Here is a 27,155-nt window from a genome sequence, read left to right on the forward strand (position 1 = left end):
ACTCTTTACACAAACCATTCTTATATTTATAGATGTCTACCTTGCCCTGGACCCTTCTTCTGCTGAATCTGACACACTTCCACAGAGAACTGCACCATAGATGTGCTCAAACAGCCAGAGTCTAAAGTATATACAACAGATTTCCTCCAACAAAAACATGAACCTAAGTTAAATAAGGCAGGTGATCATGAGGCTTGTATTAAAATCCCATTCTCATAAAAGCAAATGGCAAGTCACTAGAGCTGATGAGAATGGAGTAAAAGTAATAAATGTTTCAGAATTAACAGGGAAGAGAACACTGAAATACACAGTACAAATCAGGAGCCCTCTTCCTCCTTTGTATGTAGGAGTTAGCTAAAATCACATTTCCTTCAAAGGGATGAGGAGTATGAGTTTGAAAAAAATGACTGGTTGAAAAACTTTTATAGAGATAGATTTTCTTCTTTCAGGGTAAAGAAAGAACCACTTTCTGCTCAAATATCAGCCTGGATGTTAATTTATAGAGGCTGTTTCAGAAAACTGTGGCCTCAAACACCAGCTACATCAAAGACAGGCTGAGGTGCCATCAGTGGACGTTTAACACCTTCGTGTAAAAGCGATGGCTTTCTGTAAAAGCAGGATACTCCTTTGGCCTGCTGTACAAGCCGACAATCTGAGATGAACTCCTAGAGCCAGTGTAAAAGAAGAAGAAAACTGACCCAAAAAGTTGTCTTCTGGCCTCCATATTTGGGTTTTGACAGTTATTCCCTCTGAATAATAATTTTTAAAATAATTTTAAAAATTTACAAGTCAACACAAATGTTCACAGCAAATTTATTCACAGTAGCCAAAAATGTCTTCTAGTGGTGAAGCAGCAATGGGCTTACAGTCCCAATGTATAAGACCAAATTACTGATACATACCAAATTACTTGAAAAATTGCAATGGAATTATGTTGACTTTGAAAAATGTCAATTGTACAAGTCACATAGTATATATTCCATTTATATAACATTCTTGCAATGACAAAATTATAGAGCTAAACAAAAGATTAACAGCTATAAAACAATAAACTTATATATCTCCTTAAATTTTCATAAGAATAAAATAATATGCACCTATCACAATGCCAACTACTGAGCAAGCATTCAAGAAATATTGATAGCTCCTATGATTTAATTCTACATCATTAGTTGATCAAGACTATTGTCTAATTTTGCAGAAGTGAAGTAAATAAAGTACAATACAATGTTACTGCTCATTTTGGTATTGATGCCCATTATAATGAATATACAGAAATCATGGTTTTTAATTAAATATGGTAAGTCTCAACTATAGCAGGGAATAATACTCTATTGTGAAAATAATAACCCTGTCTGTCTCTCTGTTGGCAAAGACAAATCTGAACTCTAATTTTAGGGGCTCCAAAAGGCATGTACATGGTATACAGACATGCAGGTCAAAATGTCCCTACATGTAAAGTAAAATAAATTTTAAAAAGATTTTAAATGATACAATTCTAAGTAGTACCCTCTGTAAATGAGATATTATTTATTAACCTCACCATCAATAAGTAATAAAATGAGAGAACTGTATCTAGTCAGAGGCAAAAATTTACATTATATGTATATACCCACACTCACAACGATGTATGTCCAATTTAGCTATAATGGGTGGTTTACTACTTTAATAAAAACATATTAAACACTAAAACACATAAATACACTGGCCAGCTGCCTCTGAGTCCTCACTTTTTACCATCATGGTCACTCATCTGTATGGCAGCAAGCATATTCACAATGCTGTTCATCCACTTTCAGAAGCACCTTGCATGTTCTAGTCCAGCATCATCTCCCTCTGCCTTTCCTTGTAATGCTGCAGAAACTGCAGTGAAGATATTACTGTTGCAGAGCGATGATGAAACAGGCATAAGTGTCCAGGCTTTCAAGGATGACCGATTTCTATGTAAAAAATACCTGAACAGGAAACCTAGTGATTGCCAGGGTTTTTTCTGCACAAATACACCTTGTGGTTACCCAGCTTAGGAAAAAAAAATGTTGTGTGGAAATGTTAGGGAAAAAATTTGTATCCTTTGAATTACTTTGACCGTATCTATTTTAGGTTTCTCTGTAAGTCACCGTTTACTTGTATTACTCACAGTAGCTAAGTTACCCTGAGGAACTTCTGAGTGATTTCTCTGTAATGAACTTAAATCACCACTGGGTACTGAAAACTACTGATTAGCATTCCTTTCCAAATAGTCAGGGTGTGCGTGTGTATGTGTGTGCTTGTGTGTATGTTAGGAACAACCCCTCCTGTTTTCCTTTCCTAAGAACTATCAGGCAGAGCAATTCCAACAAGGAAAGAAGGCAGGTAGCAGAGTTCAGAGAATACAGAGGGGAAAAGAACCTTACATTTACAACAAAGCAAGCAGATCATCAAAACTTAGAAATACATTTGTGAAACGCATACCTCGCACACTAAGATAGCTAGAAGCCACACCAAAGAGAGCAAGAAACATCATGTTTGCTAAGAGCCTCAACAAAGTTGTTGGTAGGAATGCACAAAACCATCTTAGTGTGTTTACTTAGAAAAACTATGTATACTAGTCATCTATACAAACCCTCCTCTTTTCAAACCTAAAGAGCAAGAACAGGTTTTGTGTTTTGTATTTTGTATCTCATCTTACTACCCAACAGAGCGAAGAGTAGCTACCATGTAAATTGGGTAGGGTGATTTACAGTTCTTCTTTAGAAATGGAAGCTTGTGGTGCAAAAGAGGTTTAAAAAAAAGTCATAAAACCAAATAGCCCCTAGAGCCCAGACGTTCAAAGAGTGACTGATGTAAGTCTTTCTTTTCATGTTTAGTAGAAAAACACTAGGTATGTAAAAAAAACTTTGGAATTAACTATGGTCACTCATGCAATATGTAATAAAGGGAGAAAAAGCAATCTTAAAATTTGTATTGCTATGCTCACTCATTCATGGAATCCAGTTGGAACTTTTAAAAATTCTCTTCTCCCTACCACCATTTTCACTGAATGAAATACAGAGAAATGCATGGAATACAGAGTATGCCACCCCAAAATACACTACACTGGCTAGGCATTCTATGACCCTGAGGCCTGTGCTCAGCTCACCAGGGTTCTTAATCAGTTTCTGAGCAGCGAAACTTATTCCCAGATAAAGATACTTGGAAAGCAGCAGATCCAAGAAGAGCACGACAACCTTCCCTTTGAGTCCTCAAAGCAAACAAAGCTCTCATGTGAAGACACCTCACCAAACAGGAGATGGAGAGCAAGATGACCCAGAATAAGGCTACAAACAGACCTGTTATCTGCCTTTCATTTCCCATTACTTTTTCAGAATTGCTATTCTTTGTTCTGAATAGTACATCAGTTTCTGGACACACCTATTTTTTCTGATCTTCATTTACCTATGAGGTTCCCCCATGCAGCTGTAATAATCTGTATGCTTCTCTTCTAATAGTGTCTTTTATGTGGGTTTAATCCCCAGATCAGCCAGAATACCCATGTTAAGGCCTTATTTTCAAAAAAGCAAGGAAGTTAAATAAAGACTGACATATGAGTTTATTTATGTGTTGACACAGCAAAGTTATGTAATTTAGAGCTGAAAGACCACATTGTACAGCTCAGAAACTGGTTAAGAACCCTGGTGAGCTGAGCACAGGCCTCAGGGTCATAGAATCACTGGCATTTTAATTACACATAGAAGATAAATCACATCATTCTAGTCTTACCTGCAGCAATGAAAGTCTTTAGAACATCAAAATGAAATAAAGACAACAATATGTCAAAAGACAGTGTGATGGATTGTATATCCTTGGTCCAGGGAGTAGCACTATTAGAAGGTGTGGCCCTGTTGGAGCAGGTGTGGCCTTGTTGGAGTAGGTGTGTCACTGTGGGTGTGGGCTTTAAGACCCTCATCCTAGCTGACTGGAAGCAAGTATTCTGCTAGCAGCTCCTCTGGCACCATGCCAGCCTGGATGCCACCATGTTCCTGCCTTGATGATAATGAACTGAACCTCTGAACCTGTAAGCCAGCCCTAATTAAATGTAATCCTTCTAAGAGTTGCCTTGGTCATGGTGTCTGTTCACAGCAGTAAAACCCTAACTAAGACAGATAGTTTTTGTTTTATAATGAACTTAAATATTTAAGCTTACAAATTATACTTATTAACCAAAGACAATACAAAAAGATTATCATGGACTGGTGAGATGGCTCTGCAGATCAAGGTCCTTGCCTTATAGGCCTGATAACTTGAGTTAGAGCCATGTTAGAAAGTGAGAACTGACTCTACAAAGTTTTCCTCTGACCTCCACACATGTGCTACCTTTTCAACATTTACCTAAATTATAGTAGTTTTAAAAAATCATATTAGTCAGGCTAAAGAGCTCAGTGGTTAATTACCACTGACTGCTCTTCCAGAGGACCCAGGTTCAATTTCCAGCACTCACATGGCAACTTGCAACTGTCTGTAACTCCAGTTCCAGTGGATCCAACTCCTTCACACAGACAGGCCAAACACCAACACATTGATTAATTAATTAATTAATTAATTAAAAATGTATTAATCACATCCATTTATTTCCTAAATGATTATCCATGGAAACTACTTTTAAAAATCCCTTTAATTGTAGGCAACAAAGTAAGACAGAAACACAAGTATATCTTGTCCCTAAGGCTTGTCTTTAAGCACTTTTAACAGTACTTTCTAAGAGAAGCATGTATTTAAAGACTAACCAGGCTATATCTCCTATCCAACTGTCTAGTTCTTTCTTATGATTTTTAAAGCCATTATTACTTCAGTTTATCTGAAAATATCTGACTCCTCAAATATAATACATATGGCAAGCTACCCTTGGAAGCAAGCAATATACCAATACTATAAAACACAGAGAAAGTGAATACAAAGGCATTCTAGAAGTAGCAAAAGGAATAAGGAAAGGAGTGTATTTAACCACAAAATATAAATTGAGACTGGGCAAGAGGCTATGTGACCCAAATCTACCTTTACAGCAAAACAAGTGTCCAGGACTACATAGCCAAAGAAGCTGTATGAGCATATGTTTAGTATCAATAGATATTCTATACCCAAATCTCACATAAAGTAGAATACAAGAGTATCTGCATAAGATCCACCCCCCTCTTTACATGGTTACCAACACAGTCTTGAAGCCAGTGTTTCTCAAACCTCACCATCCACTAGAAACCACATGGAGGACTTGTTAATACTGGGAGCAATGATTTATTTGCAATGTGGTAGGTCTAGAGTGAGGTTTATAAGTCTGTCCCCAAGTGACACTAAAGGACACTATTCTGAGAACCACAACTCTAGTGCACTAAAACATCAGAAATGTTGTGTCTAATGTACAATACACTGAACTTCAAGAATTTGTAAAATTTTCAGGTCCAAAGGTAGCTACTGAAAGCTAAGAGAAGTGCCTTTGCTGGGAGCTCTCCGAGGTTCTGAAACAACACCCGAGCCTGCCTGAGAACCATCCATCAAATAATAGCTCTGAAGGAGTAACCAGGACCTTTAAAGTGACTCCCAGATTTCTTAGAGTTATAAGACTTAGCCAGAGATAGTGTTCATACCTCTCATCTCTAACCTACAAGGAAAGTGAACTGAAGCCAAGTTCAAAGTTATTTCTACAATGTTGCGCAGTGAAGTCCAACCAGTCACTGATTGAATTCTTCAAAAACTCTATAATCAGGATGATTCTTGGTCCTTTTGGTCAGCCAACTACCCACTTCCAAAAACTCATTATATATAAATAAATACTAAATATCACTGGCCAGGAGTAATGGCAATTACAGGAACTATAAGCAACAATAATGAGCAAGTTGGTAACGTTAATTCTTTTATGTTTGAACTTGCAGCCTGGTAATGTGGCAAAACAAGGAACACCTGCTGCCCCTTTCCTTTTCCGAAAGATGCTGGGCTGCCAGGGCTCAGTAGTAGAGTACTTGCCTGGCACACACTGAACCCTAGGGAATACTAAGAACAGAAGAAACTGTCTTCTCCATGGATGTGGACACCAACTGGTATCCAGTATCAAGTGGTCAACCTGAAAACATCACAGAGTTGGAAGTGTCAAGAAAATTTTATTTCCCCTGTATTATTTTCTCCTTTCAGATTCTCTCTCTCTCTCTCTCTCTCTCTCTCTCTCTCTTGGTTGCTTTGCTATTCAAAAGAAAATTCTGTGAAGGATAGTAATAGTTATGAAAAAAAATGCTCCTAACATTTGAAGGCACTCAACTTCATAAGAAATATATGTTATAATGCTACCAAGAGAAACAGAAGCCACAGGTACCAAACTAAGACAAAGGATATCATTACAGGAATCTAAAACTGGTTGACAGTGTACAGGGACCATTTGTACCACTTTTCTCTAAATTAAAAAAAATTCTATTTCTGAAATAAAGGATTTAATAATTTAATTTTTAAAATATTGTGATAGTTTAGGCATGACATATACTAGAAAAAAAAGCTACTGCGCTGAGAGCAGGAGAAACTGTCTTCTCCATGGACAAGAACAACAACTGGCTCTCCAATATCAAATGGTCAGTCTGAAAGCATGTATGTAAGTAATAGTATATAATACAGTATCTATTAAATACACACACATATATAGGATATATAAGTCTATAATAAAATAGTATATAAGATAAGATGGATGCATTTATAACTATATATGCACATGCATATACATATATGCATGGAACAACAATTAATGGAAAAAGAGGCCATGAATTTGAAAGAGCAAGAAGAGGTATATGTGAAGGTTCGGAGGGAGGAAAGTAAAGGAAGAAATGATGTAATTATAATTTCAAAAAAAAAAAATAAAAGAAAAAATGTACTATACCAAGGTATATAGTTTCTTCAATAAACAGACCAAACATTAAAAGCAGTATTTTAATTAGACAACTCCCCCCCAAATTAGCATTTTCAGGTTAATATAAAATGGTAAAATCTCCAAGAATACTATATTTGAGCTTTTATGTCAAATAGAATCATGCTTCTATGACATTCATTATATTCAAGATTAGTCACTAAAGCACAACAGAAGGCTGGAAACAATCAAGTCTTCTTTAACAAAAAACTCGATGGGAGGGGTGCACACACCAAACAGGCTTCTTAAAAAAAAAAAAGAAGAAGAAGGACATCCTATACATGCCAATATATTTCTAGGGCTGGAGAGGTGGCTCAGCAGTTAAGAGCACTGACTGTTCTTCCAGAGGTTCTGAGTTCAATTCCCAGCTACCATATGTTGGCTCACAATCATCTGTAATGGGATCTGGTGTGTCTACAGTGCATGCATATAAAATAAATAAATATCTTTTTTAAAAAGATCAATTTCCAGACTACAGTCTTTTTAAAACTACTCTTTAACATAAAAAAGCAAGGTGTAGAAAAATCATACAAGGAACCAGGGAGGTAGGTTGGTGGTTAAGAGTGCTGGCTGCCTTCAGGTGACCCAGGTTCCATTCCCAGCAGCCACATGGCAGCTCACAACCTTCAATAACTCTAGTCCAAGAGGATCTGACATCCTCTTCTAGCCTCTCTGGGCAATGCACACAGATGATGCACATTCACACATATAGGCAAAACAGCCACACACGTGTGTTTGTGTAATAAATTTTTAAAAAGGGAAAAATACACACAGGGTATAATAAGAGGAACAAAATAAAAAGAACCACATGCTTGAGTTTAGGTGAGAAGATAAGACAATAAAAGAACTGATAAAGAGTTCACTGTAAGAGTGGCTGCAGGGCAGGCTCAACACATGGGAGATTTGCTTCAGAGTGGTGTGTGTTTGTCTTTAAAGAGTCAAAATGATCTGGTCTATTTAAAGTCATATTTGTGTATATAAAAACCACTTTGTGTTTTAACAGTTCTAGGTCAGTGGTCCCTATTTACTCTCTGACACACTCATATTTTCCCTCTAAACTATCATCATTCTTGTTCACTCTCCAGTTTGGCAGGCAGAGAATGAGAGCTGAAATTCTTATCTAGACCGAGGTCAGGCAGCAAGTGATAACCATCATAAACTAAACCCAAAACCAACACACACAGAAGAATAGAAATATATTAGTTTCTCATATAGCATACATTTCAAAAATCAAGATGTATTCCTAGAATCTTAAGTGGGGGCAAGAACACTTGCAGTGTTTTCCAATAGGCTGGCTGTTTCAACACTTACATACAAGACAGTGAACTCAGGTCTGATCTCAGAACATAGCTGAAATCAGAAAGAACTGGAAAAAAAAATGCCTACAAAGCAAAATTTTGTGGGCAATTAATGTTATTTTCTTTGGCATTCTTTGCTAAGGATTTTACCAGTTTTTTCAAAAAGAAATATCTGTGCCAAGGATATGAAATTCTAAATTACAAAATATAAATTACAAAGCTACAGTAATCTAAAATAAAATATGAGCATAAGGTTCCACAAAGTAGGGAACTCAGAAACGAACCCTCAGGTGTATATTATAATGACAGACAAGGGTCCCAAAAATGAACCAATCAGAAGAACAGATGATGAGAACTGAATATTCACATGAGGAAATGAACTCTTATAACAAATAACTAAAAATGGGTTTAAGACGAGAAACTACAAAACTACTAGAAGAAAACACAGGAATTAAGTCCTGACAAGATTTCACACTAATTTTCCTCCCTGTATTTTCCTCACCTCTAACAGAACTTTACAGTATAAACCAGGCAGATCTGGAACTTGTCAGCTCACAGTACTCCCACGTCCTAAGCCTCCCCGTTACCCAAAGCACCAAAACAAACAGCTTCTACACAGCAAAGGAACCGATGAACATCATAAAAGAAAAAGGAGGGAAATGCAAGGCATATATGTAAGAAAAAGATACTATCCACAATAAAAGCACTACAGTTCAAGAACAACCCCTACTAAGAAATCCATTTTACAAATCTGCAGAGATCTTGAAGAAGTATTTCTCTAAGGAAACATAAACAACCAATAAGCATATGAAAGGATGCTTAACATCAATAATCATCAGAGACTACAAATTAAATCACAATTAGATCTAACTTCCCTCCTGTTAAGGTGGTCACTAGCACCAAAAAAAGCCTAAGAAAAAATGTACTGCTGAGCATCAATTAGTATGGCAGTTCCTCAAAGCACTACAAATCCTCCTCTGCATAATGATAATAATAATAATCATCATCATGACGATGATGCTAATAATAATAATTACGATGATGGTGATAATAATAATTCAATAATCCAATCTGGGTTAATGCCCATAAGAAACTGAAAAGAGGATCCTGAAGAGCTGCGTGGTTGCCCACACTTAGCGCAACACTGTTCAGAATAAACAATAGAAGCAACCCAAATGTTCATATACTGATGAACAATTTTTTAAAAATATGATAGACATGGTGGAATATTATATAATACTACATTAAAATACTATGAGAAAAAGTCTTGTTATAAGTTAATGACATGGATGAATCTTGAGGACATTATGCCAAATGAAGTAAGCAAGCCACAAAAGGTACTGTAGAAGTCAAGAGGTATCTAAAACACTCAAGCTCATAGAACAGAAAGTAGATATTGTTATTGTCAGGGCCTGGCTCCAGGGAGGTAACGAGCAATTATTATTCAAATGATATAGAAGCTTAGTTTTACCAAACGAAATAGAAGTTCCAGAGATCTACCTAATAATATATACTGAAAGTTATTAAGGTAAATTTATGCTCTGCCATTTCTTTACTACAATGAAAAGCTAAGCAAAAACTCAACGTTCAGGCAGAACCATGCCATAATTGGTAAATCCACAGTAAGGTGCTTCCTACAAAGTAATTAGGCTGTCCCTTAAACACATCACTGGTATGAAGCAAAAGAAAACTTAAGAGTAATCTGAATAGATACGACAGATAATGAAAAACTTTTTTTTAATTATACACAAGCTCAAAGAGATTAGTTAACTATATTTTATCAAAGACAGTTTATTCATTTTGATAACCATGCTGTGGTTAAATGAGAAAATGCCATTGTTCCTAAGAAACATACATTGAGGTATTTGTAAGTAAATCTAAAATTTACTCAAAAAGAGTTAAGAAAGAAAACTACCGTGGGGAAGAAGAGAATGACAGGGGAATAGGGAAAACTGGGGAGCGAGCAATGAATACTGCTAACTCTACATTTACTGAAGCATGGAGACAAGTCTACAGAATTCTCACACCATTCTGGCATCTTTCCCCTGACTTGGAAGTTATGCCAAATTTTAGGAATGTGATTTAAATTATATCAAAATAAAAATTTCTCAGAAAGTATGTTTAGGCACCATTTTCTCTCAGTACCAATTTCATCTTCTAATATAAACACAAGTCCATTTAAACCTACATATACCAAATATAACTAAAGGTTGTTTTATAGCCCACCAAATACAAAATTAATTAATATTTCAATCTGTTTCTTTTCAAGTCTGAACTAAACACTATTAGTAATCAAAATTGTTTTCTGCTCCCAGTGTCTAGTAACAGTGAAAATACATAGTTCAGTACCTTGAAGAGGAGGCACATCTGCAACTGAGGTCTCACACCCAGTAACAACCACATTCTCTTAAAAAAAACAAACAAACAAGCAAAAACCAAATCTAATTCTAGATCCTTCAAAAATGGTTCCCATAGTCTATTCCTTCATACCTAATATAGCATTTTGTCCAAGAATTCCTGTTCAAGTATTATCAATGCCTAGAAATTCACTAAAAATGCTTCTAGAAAGGACAGCAAAGTAGTTGCTATAAACAAAATGAAACTCTTGGCTAAATGTTAATGAAACTGTATTTTCTTTGAATGAATAAAACTTAACTAATAAATAGTGAGCAAACTTACAAACAAATAAACTAGACTAGTGTAGTGGTACATTTTGAAATCCTAGTACTCAAGACAAAGAACAGAGGCAGGTTACTGCATAATTGAAGCTACCCTGGGTTACAGGGAGTTTCAGTCAATCAAGAGCTACAGAGGAAGACCTTGTTCCAAAACAAACAAACCAAAACCTAAAGCAACTAAAATATATATGTACACACACACATATATAGTTAGATCACTTTAATTGAAGTAGACACGAAAATGATCTTATTTAAAATTAAAATTTACTTTAAAAGTAAGTAAGTTGCACATATATTCTAAAGCAAATACTTGAGAAACCATTCTCTGCAAGCACCTCCAGGACAGGATATAAATTATAAAATATATATATACCCATGTATGTAATCCCAGCATGAGGAGACAGAGCAGGGATATCCTAAGTCCAGTGTTACAGCAGACCCAAGAGGAAGAGAACAAAGAAAGAAGGCTGAAGAAAGAAGGAAGGAGGGAAAAGAAAGGGGAGGGAGAAGAACAAACAGCAAAAAATTCTATAAAACCAAATAATACCAAAGTTATTAACTAAAGCTGAATAAACTCCATTAAGCCAAAAGGCGAATATTTACAATTACTGAAGGCATCTTAAACACATAAAAAATTTCACAAGTTTTTGACTTTTTCTCACAAGTCTCTAGCCATCACAGAAGACAAAAGAGCAAACACAAGCAGTGCTTGGTATCACTACCATCACCTGCAGACTACAACTATGCTTTAATTAGAGAGAAAAAGTATAAAGATTGTCAGAGAAAGCCAGAAACTGATTACATGTGTAACAACTTCAGGTTTCCAGGTAAGGAACTGAAAATTTGCCACTTCATCTTAATAACACATGAAAAGGTAAACAAAATGAACAAGGTCATAGTTTAAGTCATTGTCACCAAAATTGGAGACAGACAGGTGAATTCAGACTCTGAAACCAATTCAGGAGATATGTGTATGCTTAAGCCATGACTAAAGGTGGCCTAGAAAAGTCTAAGCACCCAGCCATTGGGGTGCTGCATACATTTCACCTTCGGGTATGTGAGTAGGTCTGCAGCGGATACAGGGTCCCTCAGTGCTTCTGGTGGGAGAGGAAATGGAAGCACTTTGAAATATGCCAGAACATTTAGTTCTTAGCAAATGCTGCACATGAGTTATTTTACCAGAGCCTAATCTGCTGATGGTTTATCATAAAACTCGGATCTGGTGGAAGAGAAAAGCCAATTCTAGAGGCTTGGTGGGCACCGTCCTGTTACTTGCCCCATCAAAAGGACAAAAAAAAAAAGAAAAAAAAAATGGGTGTTGGGGGTGGAGAAAAAGAAAACCTTTGAGAAGCACCAGGGTTCGGACTCCAGATACCCAGGCTCACCAGAAGAACAATGTGTCTGTCTGATTTTGTACTATTAATTAACCACTCCCCAACTCATACTATTCAAGTCTTCTTTGCTGCAGTCTACTTTGCCCAATACATCACATCTAAGTAAAGAGAGACTTAATAGGTACCACAATCAGATCTAAGACCTGATAGGAATGTTATATTGTTCTGAATAGGAAATAAGAAAACTCTAACATAACTAAATTAACAGCAGCAAATTGACAACATGCAAGGCAGATGGATAATGTAAGCTGAAAAACAGGAATCCTAGAAAAGAAAATCTAAACCAATGATAAGATCAAAATTACTAGCAACAAAAAGTTTATTAGATTAGAGACAATTAAGGAAAGAGTCTCTTGGGTGGGCCCAGGGATTCACATTTGTAATTCCAGCTCTGAGGAGGCTAAAGGAAATTATTCTAAGTCTGAGGCCAGCTGGGTTTCAAAGCATGGCCCTGCCTCAAAAAATCCAAAATAAATACTAAAACTCACAACACATTAAAAAGAATAAAAGCCAAAGACTTAAAACTAGAGATCGCCCATAAGTGGTCCTTTAACCTCAACAGACAAACTGTGTGTGGCATGTGCACAAGCATACACACAAGCATGCACAAACACCAAAAAAATATATATAACAGCAAAAAGTAAAAAAAATCTAAAAATAAGCCAGGAGGAGAAAGTGGACCTACAGTGAACCAAAGATAAAAATGACATTCAATACTTAAAAGTGCAAGCAAAGAGAATAAATTGAAATATCTGAAATGTTGAAAACCATCATAAAACCTTCTACCCTAAGAGTACACACGCTATGAAATAATCCTCCCAAAATAAATAAAAAGTTCTCGGACAAATAAAATCTGAGGTGATTTGCTGCCACATGCTTGACTTGCATGAAATTTCAAAGTCCACCAGAGAAAGAAAATGACATGGGTAAAAAAATCTAATCTGTATAAAGGCAGACAAGAAAATAAGTAAACAAGAGCAAAATAAAACTGTGATTTTTTTTCTTATTCCTAACTACCTAACGGTAAAAAGATAATTTGTTCAAAACATTAATGATGACAACATATTATGCATACACATGTGATCTTTCATATGATGAATCAGTCAGCTATTAACTACATACAACAGTAGTTCTATATGATTATGACATTTAAAAACATTTCTATCACTCACTCGTTTTTGGTGATGCTAGTGTGAATCATACTGTGTTGCTAGTCATATAAGAAACAAAGCACATTCAATTACGTACATCATGTAATATCTGACAATCAATGACTGTAAGTGGTCTATGCATTCATATATTACACTTTGTCACTATGTTGTCCTTGTTTACGAAATAGGATGTCACTAGATTCCTCAGGATGGTCTGGAATGTCAGGCTTAAGTGATCCTTACCTCAATCTCTTGCATAATTGAGACAAGCCACTATGCTCAAAACTATACTAAAGCTTTTATCATTAGAGTACACTCTTGTAAAGCACACGCACACACACACACACACACACACACACACACACACACACCTAGTGTAAAACATTCACATATTCATGTATACAACACAATGCATATTTAAAACAAAGTTACTAATTGCCATGTGTTGGTTGTCTTTAAGAAATGAGTCACTGATTTTCTTCTACGATTAACACTATAGATTTTCTTACACTATTTGTATGTGCAGGCCGCCGAGTGCATGTGGAAGTCAAAGGATCATTCTCAGGAGTTAGTTCTCTCCCTCCACCATGTAAAAGCCCAGAAACTGAACTCAGGTCAAGTTTGGTGACCAAGCAATTTCACATCCACACACCTCTCCTTCTGTGTATGGTCCTATTTGAGTGCAACAAACTATGCATGTGCACTGGAATGAGAGCAATTTTCTTACTTGTTTCTCTTCTCTGAAAACACACTGAATAAACCTCTTTTCCACTTTTTCACACTACTACTTGTTCCTTTGACATACTGAGAATGGGTGACCAAACCTAGCTTGTTGGGGCTCAGAGTGTCCAGGCTTATAACCTAAATCTCTGGGAATAGTATGAGAAACAAATGGCCTAGTGTAACTAAAATTTATAACACTAAACAAAGCCTAGACGTAGCTCAGTTAATATTAGCTATTTCACTACATAAGAAGAACAGTTTAGTTTCCTATTAAAATCCCCACCCCCACCCCCCGGACCCTGAGCTCCTGGGGACTAGATCATCAACCAAAGAGTACATATGGAGGGACCCATGGCTCCGGCCACATATGTGGCAGAGGATGGCCTTGTTGGCATCAGTGGGAGGAGAGGTCCTTGGGCCTGAGGGTGTTCGATGCCCCAATGTAGGGGAATGCCAGGGTGGGAAGACAGGAGTGGGTGGTTGGGTGGAGGAGCACCCGCATAGAGGCAGGAGGTGGGGAATGGGATAGGGAGTTTCCAAAGGGAAGACATGGAAAAGGGAAAACATTTGAAATGTAAATAAAGAAAATATCCAACTAAAAAAAAGAAAAACAAAACAAAAAGCAATGGGGGGAAAAAAGAAACCTTTAAAAAGATCCAAAGAAATAAGCGTTTTCAGAGAACTTTTTTGTTTTTTGGTTTTTTTGTTTTTTGTTTTTTTTTTTTTGTTGTTTTTTTTTTTGCGGGGATGGGGGTTGGGATTCGAGATAAGGTTTCTCTGTGCAGTATGGTTATCCTGGAACTTGCTTTGTAGACCAGGCTGTTGTTGAACTCAGAGATCTACCTGCCTCTGCCCCCCAAGTGTTGGGATTAAAAGTGTGTGCTGCCACAACCAGCCAACAGCAGAGAGCATTACTTATAGATAGGTAGCCCACAGAATTATAAGGCAGGAAAGCAAACTTCCCTTAGATTTTGTACACGATAGGGAACTAAGATATTAGATTGTGCCAACTCCCAAGGTAGCATGGCATCTCTCCAGCATCTTCAGGAAAGATGCTAGTTGCTAGGTGAATGTGCTGCAGGTCTATTCCTGCTAAGTCTTACTGGCACAACCAGGTATGCTCTATCTTTCTATAGTATATTCTGCAGGAAGACACACGAGGGAGTTCTAAGTGTTTTTAAGCCAGCAACAACACTACCACCACCCATGTCTGGCACCCTGCCCCTTCTCATGAAGAATGTTCTGTCATTCATTAGTTCTCTGCCCAGCCCAAAGAAAAGTGTGCCCGACAGCTGCATGCACCACCCTTTTCTATCAATAGGTAACATGTTTTCTACAGCCAACCTCATTTTTTTGTTTTATATGTATTAATAGTCTTAAAACACATGTCACAATACATGCAATTTAACTATTAGAGTGTTTACTTTCTCCCTGATTGCTTTATTCATGACACTCTGTTATATTTAAATCTAGGTGATGGTAAATCTATTCCCCTCTTTTTAAATACCAGACATTCAAATTACTGAGGTCAAAGGAGCATGCATTCTCCTTGAACTCAAGACTTTTCATCTCTCTACCAAAATGAACAAGGGTTGATTACTTTGTTCTTCCCAAAATATCTTTACTAAGTAGCATCTTCTAGGTCAGGAACACCCTCCTTACTGAACTAGCACCCATCCAGATACTGCTGTCACTTCTATCTAGCTCATGTTAGACTCAGGAGGTGGCAGGAGTTACTGAGTAACCTGGGGAGAAGAATTTTAGAACCAGCTGATCTGAACTGCAGTTGCTGTTTGAGTCTGGCCCTGCTGGCTATCTCAGTCATTCTTCTAAACACCTGAACTAGGTTAATCTGGAAAGTGCCACAAACTGAATACAAACTGCCTCTAACTGGTGGTACTGTTTTTCTAGCGCTTGCTTATTTTAATAGGGAATGCCATTTCATACAATCTATATTCAGTCTGATTTCTTGACAAATACTCAGTGATGGAGGGGGTGGAGGGAGAGAGAGAGAAAGGGAAAAAGGGAGAGAAGGGGGAGGGGAGGAGGGAGGGAGGGGGAGGGAGAGAGGGAGAGGAAGAGGGGGGAGGGAGAGGGAAAGGAAGAGGGGGGAGGGAGAGGGAGAGGGAGAGGGGAGAGGGGACAGGGGAGAGGGGAGAGGGGAGAGGGGAGAGGGGAGAGGGGAGAGGGGGAGGGAGGGAGAGAGAGAGCGAGGGAGGGAGAGAGAGAGCGAGGGAGGGAGGGAGAGAGGGAGAGCGAGAGAGCGAGAGAGCGAGAGAGCGAGAGAGCGAGAGCGAGAGAGCGAGAGAGCGAGAGAGCGAGAGAGAGAGAGAGAGAGAGAGAGAGAGAGAGAGAGAGAGAGAGAGCGAGAGAGCGAGAGAGTGAGCCAGCCAGCCCAGAAGTACATTCTTCCCACCAGGTAATTCTAGTGTGGTGCAGAAATGCAGCAAAGCTCAGCCACTGCCTTGGCCTTTTCTCTTTCAGTCAAAGTATAAATAGATCATTCCTAACTCTTTTCAATAAAATTATGCTTGTCCCTGTCTCAAGGAAAAGGGTGTATAATCAGTTTTGTTCACTGGGGATAACACTGAAGATTATGCATGGATAAGAAAGTAAAATTAAATGTTAGTCTGGCATGTATTTTACTTGTTGAAAATAAAAACAATATGAAAGCCCACTTTATATTGAGTATTACATTTCCCTTTTTTCCATGTAGAATGAAAACAATCGACTTACCAAACAGCCTACACCAAGTATACTGAAGTGAAAGAACTGTCGACACATACCTATCTTCTCTGGTTTCAGGATCTTAGGAACAGATTAGAACAACTCAATCTTTTTTGAGTGTGTTTTCAACCTGACAGGTAATAAGATGCTACTTCACCAATTCTTTATCCTGAACTCTCTCCTAGTTCTGCAGGGCAGGTAATCTATAGATACATATTTGCAGGTTGTGATGGTGTATATAGCTTGGCCCAGGGAGTGGGGGTTTGTTGGGAATGGCTGTGGCCTTGTTGGAGTAGGTGTGTCACTGTAGGCATGGGCTTTGAGACCCTTATTCTAGCTCCTTTCCAGGAGCCAGTCTCAGCTTCTCTGGCCCCACGCCTGCCTGGATGCTGCCATGCTCCAGCCTTGATGATAATGGACTAAACCTCTGAACCTGTAAGCCAGCCCCAATTAAATGCTGTCCTTTACAAGAGTTGCCGTGGTCATGGTGTGTCTGTTCACAGCAGTAAACCTCTCACTATGACAGAAGTAACCCTAACTAAGACACAGGTGTAATTCAGTGAAAGAGGAGATGAACCTTCCTTCTAAACTAAGAAACACAGCCTTGCTACCAAGAACCATTCTACTGGCTGCAAAAGCAGATCCAAGGTAATGTAAAGCAACACTTCAAATCTATTCATGTTCTAAAAGTCTGACACTTGACAACAACTAAAAAAAATTTTCCCAGTAAGTAAAAGGGTATTGGGAAATTAAATAACTGACTGAAAGAAACCACCACTGTTCATAAGGGGATCTAAATGTAATTAACTTATTGAAGTCCAAAAGGAAGACCCTCTTGTGTTATGAGTAAATTCTCAGAATACCAGCTCAGAGACTCTAGAAAACAGACACTGAGAAAGACAGGAATGAACAAGATATTTATCTCACATCCAGATTTATTCCACTTTCAGCATCTTGTGGTGGGGTGTGGGGGGGGGGGTCTGTGCTAGGAGTCAAACCCAGCACTTTGTATATGCTGGACAAATGTTCTACCACTATCCTATATTTCTGGCTTTTGCTTTTATGAGGTGGATCCTTACTATGTAGCTCAGACTGGCCTTGAACTCACAACCTTCCTGACTCTACTTCCCATATGGTGGTATTATAGGGATGTGTCATCAAACCTGATCTCTACCCAATCCATCTATTCTAAACTAACACTGCTGGCGATTAAGAGCACTCCCTTTTAAATTCCTAACTTAGATGCCATAGAGTAAGTCTTCAGATTTGACTGTATGTGTTATTAACTTTAGTCTTATATTTAACTCAGTATATAATTTTTATGTCCGGCAAAATTACTGATTGAGAATGATCATGATTTGCATGTATTTATTTTTAATTTTCAATTCATTTACTCACTTATTCAACAAACATTTCATTGTAATCATAATCATGTTACATAGTATACTAGGCAAGGAGATTTAGATTTTTAAAATGTGAATTTTAGATCTCAAAGTGCTTTATGGCTTGGAGAGTCATCAGAAAGGGGCTTTAAAGTGAACAGAGCTAAGAATTTTGCTGAACAGAGTCAGGAAACAAAGGATGAGACTTATCATAAAAGTAAAGGATTAAGAAGGGACAAGCAAAGAAGGTGTACATAAAGCAAGTTTTTTGTTGGTTTTTTTTTTTGTTTTTTTTTTTGGTTTTTTCGAGACAGGGTTTCTCTGTGTAGCCCTGGCTGTCCTGGCACTCACTTTGTAGACCAGGCTGGCCTCGAACTCAGAAATCCGCCTGCTTCTGCCTCCCAAGTGCTGGGATTAAAGGCGTGCGCCACCATGCCGGGCCATAAAGCAAGTTTTAGAGCTCAGCACTCTTATAGCTTAAAGCGTGAAAGGCTAGAGAAATTAGAAAACCAAAATTTGCTGTGACTGCAGTTTCAGACTGCACTGGGTAATGGTATACTGTAGTGAATGGGATAGGCTCCTAATGAGCTTAGAAGGCAGAGGAGGAGAGGGGAGGAAAGACACCCAATTTCAATTCAATTCAGTAAAGGTGACATGATGCAGAGCCAAACATGGTTGGTGAGACACAGAGAAAGGCTTTACATTACACAAGCAGGCTAGAACGTCTATCATATAAATAACAGATAAAGAGGTGCTAAGGCATTTTTAAATGGGTAAGCACAATTGTAGGAGCGCATATGACTGACTCAAAGGTCTAAACTCAAGTAAGTTCTATCCCAACAGCATTTACTCTTCCTCCAGCCAAAACGAACCCACACCACAGAAGGAGATTTTAATCAATACTTAATAATGTAGGTTTCTGCCCCTAGTAATGTAAATTATTGGATACTTAGAAATCTTCAGTAAGAAAAAAAAATTAGTGGCATTTTCTAAAGTTCCTTGTATTTACAGGGTTTACAAGAAGTCGTGTTTTAAATTTAAGACTTTCTTTTAAAAATCTAATTAAAAAAACAAACTTGAGAGTTCCTAACCTTAAGTCCAATTGGTCTATAAGGTGAGCAAACTATGGAATATCAATTTAACAAAAATTTACATAAGCTTAAAATGGCAGGTTATAGATACAAAACCCTAAAATTTGAAAAATAAGTGGAAAAGGCAGAATATAAAACCACATGTATAATATGAAATATAATACACTACATATTACATGTTAACAAGCTTAGGCTAAAATAAAATGAATGACAAACTGAAAGATCAATGTAAGAGTCATGCTTATTGAATGGGGCTGATTCAAACGTGTTACAGTTAGTTTTGGTGTTTTATTTCCCAAGAAAAATTTATAAACACAAAACAACTGTTTCTTTGGTTTGGAAAAATGTTTAAGTGAAAATCTGTCTCCTTTCTCACTGATATTAAAATAAAGGCAATTCAAAAAACTGAAAGGATTCAAAGATAAAACAAATCACGTAAGTAATGTTTGCAAATATATTTATTCCCAAATGTTCAGGGGAAGGGCTGCACTGTGGCTGAGTAGTACAGTGCTTGTCTAGATCTGTCCCATCCTGAGTACAGCAAGAACACAAAACAAAAGGTTTCTGAAAATGACTTTTGCACAATAGGGCTTAATTTTTAGTACCATTTAAAAGCAATGAGTCAACATGTATATAAAAGCTTCAGTTGGGACAATAGGAATTGAAGATGAAAACTCAATTCAAAGATAAAAAACAAAGATGGACATCTTAGGATCAAAGGAAGATAATCATAAATATGCTGATGTTTCAGGATTACCTAGGGGACTTTATTAAAATTTGTATCATTAGGAGGATGTAATCCAGGGGTAGAGTACATGCCAGGCATTAACAAACCCCAGACCTAATCCCCAGTGCTTTCAAATATGCATTTCCAGTCAGCATACCTATGGACAGTCAGAGAGCAGAGCTTCAGCAGGACGTCCCCAAAGCCCTGAATCTCTGTCTTAACAAGTAACCCAACGTGTAAACCATGCTGGCAACTCTGACAAGATAGGAAACATTGACACTTGTGTGCAGAATATTAACAATACAGGAAATAAGGTTTTAATCAAGAACCCGACTGCGTGAGACTGAGAATTTGGAACACCACTCTGGTGCAAGGCAGACTTTGTAAAGAAGACAGAATAGCATAAGGATGAAAAACAGAGGGTAGTAAAAATGTTACAATAAGGAGATTGTCAAATACCACTAAAACTGGAGATGGTGACCATTTATGTACCAACAGTGGGAGGAATACTATAGTAAAAGAGCAGTAAAAAAAATTACAATTAGAATTTTATAAAACTTAAGTGCAAGATGTTTTGAATTTTTCTAAAGATATAGCCCTACTGTGAACATTAAAAATAAATCTTATTTGAGTATGGCAAACCATCCTCTTTTTATCAGTGTAATAAACTGTGTTCTAAAAATCTTATATTGTATAAATATTACAGGTCCAAATATTATTAAAACTCAAAGTGATCTCCAAGCTCAAATGAAAATACAAACAGATTTAAATATCTAATGTTTAACATTCTATTCATCAAAGAATATGAACTAAAAGCTTAAAGTCTCAGACAATACAGAATATTTTCAGTGGCTGATAATTTAAAATTACAAAATTTAAAAAACAATCAATTAGCAAACTTACGCTGAATATGAATGAACTGCTTGGGCTGTTTGAACTCCCCTTTGTACAAGCGATTGTAATAGTTGACGTTGCTCTCTGCCTCAGGAACTGGAATGACCATGCTCTCTTTTTTTTCTCTAAATACTTGCTGCGCTGAAATAGCTCGCTGTAGGTGATGTTCCTGGAAAATATAAAGTAGGTAATGTAAGTTGTGTTAGTAATATTAACTCCGTGCATAATTCTACTTAAAAGTTACTTTGTTAATTGATAAATGCAAAAATCAATTTGGAATAGTTCCCCTTTGCTAAACCACAGGTTTTTTCTGCATAGCCAAGAAAGCATTACCATCAGTCTCCCTTAATTCCTGCAGCTTATAATCAGCATCATAACTTTATAACAATTTTTAAAAGTAGAATTCTTAAAGACCATATATACATGTTTAGTATATACAGTATAGACCTTATGTGCTAAATAAATTGAGGTGTTCATCACCACTACCACATTAAGAAGAAAATATTCAAGTCATAGGAAATACGTTTGTATTATAAGTTTTAAGTATCTTCTTCACTTGAAATCGAATAATTAAAATAAAGATGAGTACAACAATCATATAACAACCATGGCAGGAAATGTTTAATAAATATTAAACAAAAAGTTCCTATAAAACATGTAGGTTCTGGTCACCTTTCATCAACAGCCTCTGAAATGTCCTGTACTTAGTCCCTTTAGAGCAGCTTTACCTTTTAGACAGCAAGCCAGGTCATGCCACTCCCACAATGATCACCTTTGGGTCAGTAGAAGGATAAATTCCTCAATGAGTCTTAAGGCTCTGTATCTCTCAACATCTCAACCTCTCTCACCTTTTGCTCTAGCCACAATGCTTCTTCCTGTTTTGAAGTTGTATCCAAATAGCCTACTTTTGAAAGTATCCAAATGGCCTACTTTTGAAATTCTTTAGTTTCATCTATCAGAGAGGCCTTCCTAGAATTTCCTTGTCCATCACTTCCTGAAAGGACTTATTTTCCTCCAGACCATTAGTTACATAAGATACACTAAAAGTCTCATTTGTCCATCCACCTGCTAAGCACAAGTAGTTCTGCCCCTTATGTAAACTTTTACATTTCCAAATTGCATAAAACAGCAACAAAAGCTGATAAATATATGTTTAATAAATTAAATCTACTGGATTACTAGTATTTTAGAAAATAAAAAATAGGAGTAGGGCCACAGGCCTCATCCGGCCGGATCAGCGCCGGGGTAGCTAGAGCGCAGGGTTGCCTGACATCCGCCAGCTACCCACGACCCCCGCCACAGGATTTTGGGACTGCTGGTGAGTGGAACACAGCTTCTGCTCCAGTCCAATCACGCGGGACCTGAGACTGCTCTGGTTGGGGAGAGAGAAATCCGGCCTACATAGGGCCACAAGCCTCTTCCGGTCAGAAAAGCACCGGGGCAGCTAGGGCGCAGGGTCGACTGACACTCGACAGCTACCCACAACACCCGCCACAGGATCTTAAGACTTCTGGTGAGTGGAACACAGCTTCTGCTCCAATCCAATTGCGCGAGGGACCAGAGACTGCATTAGTTAGGGAAGCAGAAAACCGGCCTGAGTAGGACCACAGGCCTCTTCCGGCTGGACCAGCACCGGGGTACCGCCAGCTACCCACGACCCCCGCCACAGGATTTTGAGACTGCTGGTGAGTGGAACACAGCTTCTGCTCCAATCTTTAAACAGTGACAACGATAACAACTAACCCCAGAGATTACCAGATGGCGAAAGGTAAACGTAATAATCTTACTAACAGAAACCAAGACCACTCACCATCATCAGAACCCAGCACCCCCACTTCGCCCAGTCCAGGGCACCCCAACACACCGGAAAAGCTAGACACGGATCTAAAAGCATATCTCATGATGATGGTAGAGGACATCAAGAAGGACTTTAATAACTCACTTAAAGAATTACAGGAGAACATGGCTAAAGAGTTACAAGTCCTTAAAGAAAAACAGGATAACACAATCAAACAGGTAGAAGTCCTTAAAGAAAAACAGGATAACACAATCAAACAGGTAGAAGTCCTTAAAGAAAAACAGGAAAACACATCCAAACAGATGATGGAAATGAACAAAACCATACTAGACCTAAAAAGGGAAGTAGACACAATAAAGAAAACCCAAAATGAGGCAACACTGGAGATAGAAACCCTAGGAAAGAAATCTGGAACCATAGATACGAGCATCAGCAACAGAATACAAGAGATGGAAGAGAGAATCTCAGGTGCAGAAGATTCCATAGAGAACATCGGCACAACAATCAAGGAAAATGTAAAATGCAAAAAGATCCTAACTCAAAACATCCAAGAAATACAGGACACAATGAGAAGACCAAACCTACGGATAATAGGAGTGGATGAGAATGAAGATTTTCAACTCAAAGGACCAGCAAACATCTTCAACAAAATTATAGAAGAAAACTTCCCAAATCTAAAGAAAGAGATGCCCATGAACATACAAGAAGCCTACAGAACTCCAAATAGACTGGACCAGAAAAGAAATACCTCCCGACACATAATAATCAGAGCAACAAATGCTCTAAATAAAGATAGAATACTAAAAGCAGTAAGAGAAAAAGGCCAAGTAACATATAAAGGCAAGCCTATCAGAATTACACCAGATTTTTCACCAGAGACTATGAAAGCCAGAAGATCCTGGACGGATGTTATACAGACACTAAAAGAACACAAATTCCAGCCCAGGCTACTATACCCAGCCAAACTCTCAATTAACATAGATGGAGAAACCAAAGTATTCCACGACAAAACCAAATTCACACATTATCTCTCCACGAATCCAGCCCTTCAAAGGATAATAACAGAAAAAAACCAATACAAGGACAGGAACCACGCCCTAGAAACAACAAGAAGGTAATCCCTCAACAAACCTAAAAGAAGACAGCCACAAGAACAGAATGCCAACTTTAACAACAAAAATAACAGGAAACAACAATTACTTTTCCTTAATATCTCTTAATATCAATGGACTCAACTCCCCGATAAAAAGACATAGACTAACAAACTGGCTACACAAACAAGACCCAACATTTTGCTGCTTGCAGGAAACTCATCTCAGAGAAAAAGATAGACACTACCTCAGAATGAAAGGCTGGAAAACAATTTTCCAAGCAAATGGTATGAAGAAACAAGCTGGAGTAGCCATTCTAATATCTGATAAGATTGACTTCCAACCCAAAGTCATTAAAAAAGACAGGGAGGGACACTTCATACTCATCAAAGGTAAAATCCTCCAAGAGGAACTATCAATCCTGAATATCTATGCTCCAAATACAAAGGCAGCCACATTCATTAAAGAAACTTTAGTAAATCTCAAAGCACACATTGCACCTCATACAATAATAGTGGGAGACTTCAACACACCACTTTCACCAATGGACAGATCATGAAAACAGAAACTAAACAGGGACACAGAGAAACTAAGAGAAATTATGAATCAAATGGATCTGGCAGATATCTACAGAACATTCTATCCTAAAGCAAAAGGATATACCTTCTTCTCAGCACCTCATGGCACCTTCTCCAAAATTGACCACATAATTGGTCACAAAACAGGCCTCAACAGATACAAAAATATTGAAATTGTCCCATGCATCCTATCAGATCACCATGGACTAAAGCTGATCTTCAATAACAAAATAAATAATAGAAAGCCAACCTTCACGTGGAAACTGAACAACATGCTTCTCAATGATACCTTGGTCAAGGAAGGAATAAAGAAAGAAATTAAGGACTTTTTAGAGTTCAATGAAAATGAAGCCACAACATACCCAAACTTATGGGACGCAATGAAAGCATTTCTAAGAGGAAAACTCATAGCTCTGAGTGCCTCCAAAAGGAAACTAGAGAGAGCACACATTAGCAGCTTGACAACACACCTAAAAGCACTAGAACAAAAGGAAGCAAATTCACCCAAGAGGAGTAGACGGCAGGAAATAATCAAACTCAGGGGTGAAATCAACCACGTGGAAACAAGAAAAACTATTCAAAGAATCAACCAATCAAGGAGCTGGTTCTTTGAGAAAATCAACAAGATAGATAAACCCTTAGCCAGACTCACTAGAGGGCACAGTGAAAGTATTCTAATTAACAAAATCAGAAATGAAAAAGGAGACATAACAACAGATCCTGAAGACATCCAAAACACCATCAGATCCTTCTACCAAAGGCTATACTCAACAAAACTGGAGAACCTGGATGAAATGGAGAAGTTCCTAGACAGATACCAGGTACCAAAGTTGAATCAAGATCAGGTTAATGATCTAAACAGCCCTATATCCCCCAAAGAAATAGAAGCAGTCATTAAGAGTCTCCCAACTAAAAAAAGCCCAGGACCAGATGGGTTTAGTGCAGAGTTCTATCAGACCTTCAAAGAAGATCTAATCCCAGTTCTTCACAAACTCTTCCACAAAATAGAAACAGAAGGTACTCTACCCAACTCATTCTATGAAGCCACAATTACTCTGATACCTAAACCACAAAAAGACCCAACAAAGATAGAAAACTTCAGACCAATATCCCTTATGAATATTGATGCAAAAATCCTCAATAAAGTTCTTGCTAACCGAATCCAAGAACACATCAAAACAATCATCCATCCTGACCAAGTAGGTTTCATCCCAGGGATGCAGGGATGGTTCAATATACGGAAATCCATCAACGTAATCCAGTATATAAACAAACTCAAAGACAAAAAACCACATGGTCATCTCGTTAGATGCGGAAAAAGCATTTGACAAGATCCAACACCCATTCATGATAAAAGTCTTGGAAAGATCAGGAATTCAAGGCCCATACCTAAACATGATAAAAGCAATCTACAGCAAACCAGTAGCCAACATCAAAGTAAATGGTCAGAAGCTTGAAGCAATCCCTCTAAAATCAGGGACTAGACAAGGCTGTCCACTTTCTCCATACCTATTCAACATTGTACTTGAAGTCCTAGCCAGAGCAATTCGACAACAAAAGGAGATCAAAGGGATACAAATTGGAAAAGATGAAGTCAAAATATCACTCTTTGCAGATGATATGATAGTATATATAAGTGACCCTAAAAATTCCACCAGAGAACTCCTAAGCCTGATAAACAGCTTCCGTGAAGTAGCTGGATATAAAATTAACTCAAACAAATCAATGGCCTTTCTCTACACAAAGAATAAACAGGCTGAGAAAGAAATTAGGGAAACAACACCCTTCTCAATAGTCACAAATAATATAAAATATCTTGGCGTGACTCTAACTAAGGAAGTGAAAGATCTGTATAATAAAAACTTCAAGTCTCTGAAGAAAGAAATTCTAGAAGATCTCAGAAGATGGAAAGATCTCCCATGCTCATGGATTGGCAGGATCAACATTGTAAAAATGGCTATCTTGCCAAAAGCAATCTACAGATTCAATGCAATCCCCATCAAAATTCCAAATCAATTCTTCAACGAATTAGAAAGTGCAATCTGCAAATTCATCTGGAATAACAAAAAACCTAGGATAGCAAAAACTCTTCTCAAGGATAAAAGAACCTCTGGTGGAATCACCATGCCGGACCTAAAGCTCTACTACAGAGCAATTGTGATAAAAACTGCATGGTACTGGTATAGTGACAGACAAATAGACCAATGGAATAGAATTGAACACCCAGAAATGAACCCACACACCTACGGTCACTTGATCTTCGACAAGGGAGCTAAAAACATCCAGTGGAAGAAAGACAGCATTTTCAACAAATGGTGCTGGCACAACTGGTTGTTAACATGTAGAAGAATGCGAATCGATCCATTCCTATCTCCTTGTACTAAGGTCAAGTCTAAGTGGATCAAGGAACTTCACATAAAACCAGAGACACTGAAACTTATAGAGGAGAAAGTGGGGAAAAGCCTTGAAGATATGGGCACAGGGGAAAAATTCCTGAATAGAACAGTAATGGCTTGTGCTGTAAGATCGAGAAGTGACAAGTGGGACCTCATGAAACTACAAAGCTTCTGCAAGGCTAAAGACACCATCAATAAGACAAAAAAACCACCAACAGATTGGGAAAGGATCTTCACCTATCCTAAATCAGATAAGGGACTAATATCCAATATATATAAAGAACTCAAGAAGGTGGACTCCAGAAAGTCAAATAACCCCATTAAAAAATGGG

The 27,155-nt window shown here is 37.8% G+C and overlaps 1 protein-coding gene across 2 annotated transcripts in view; it reads right to left on the reverse strand.

Moving 5' to 3' along the window:
• The window catches only part of Epc2 (enhancer of polycomb 2), a 98,676-nt gene that overhangs the window by 41,400 nt on the left and 30,121 nt on the right, over positions 1–27,155 (reverse strand). For both annotated transcript variants that reach the window (XM_085834919.1, XM_021186102.3), the window contains exon 2: positions 20,970–21,129. In XM_085834919.1, the coding sequence (XP_085691045.1) occupies positions 20,970–21,129 (160 nt within the window). The remainder of the gene's footprint in view (positions 1–20,969; positions 21,130–27,155) is intronic.

The sequence above is a fragment of the Mus caroli genome, unplaced genomic scaffold (assembly GCF_978045245.1).
Source record: "Mus caroli unplaced genomic scaffold, Mus_caroli_1 scaffold_2, whole genome shotgun sequence".
Lineage (NCBI taxonomy): Eukaryota > Metazoa > Chordata > Mammalia > Rodentia > Muridae > Mus > Mus caroli.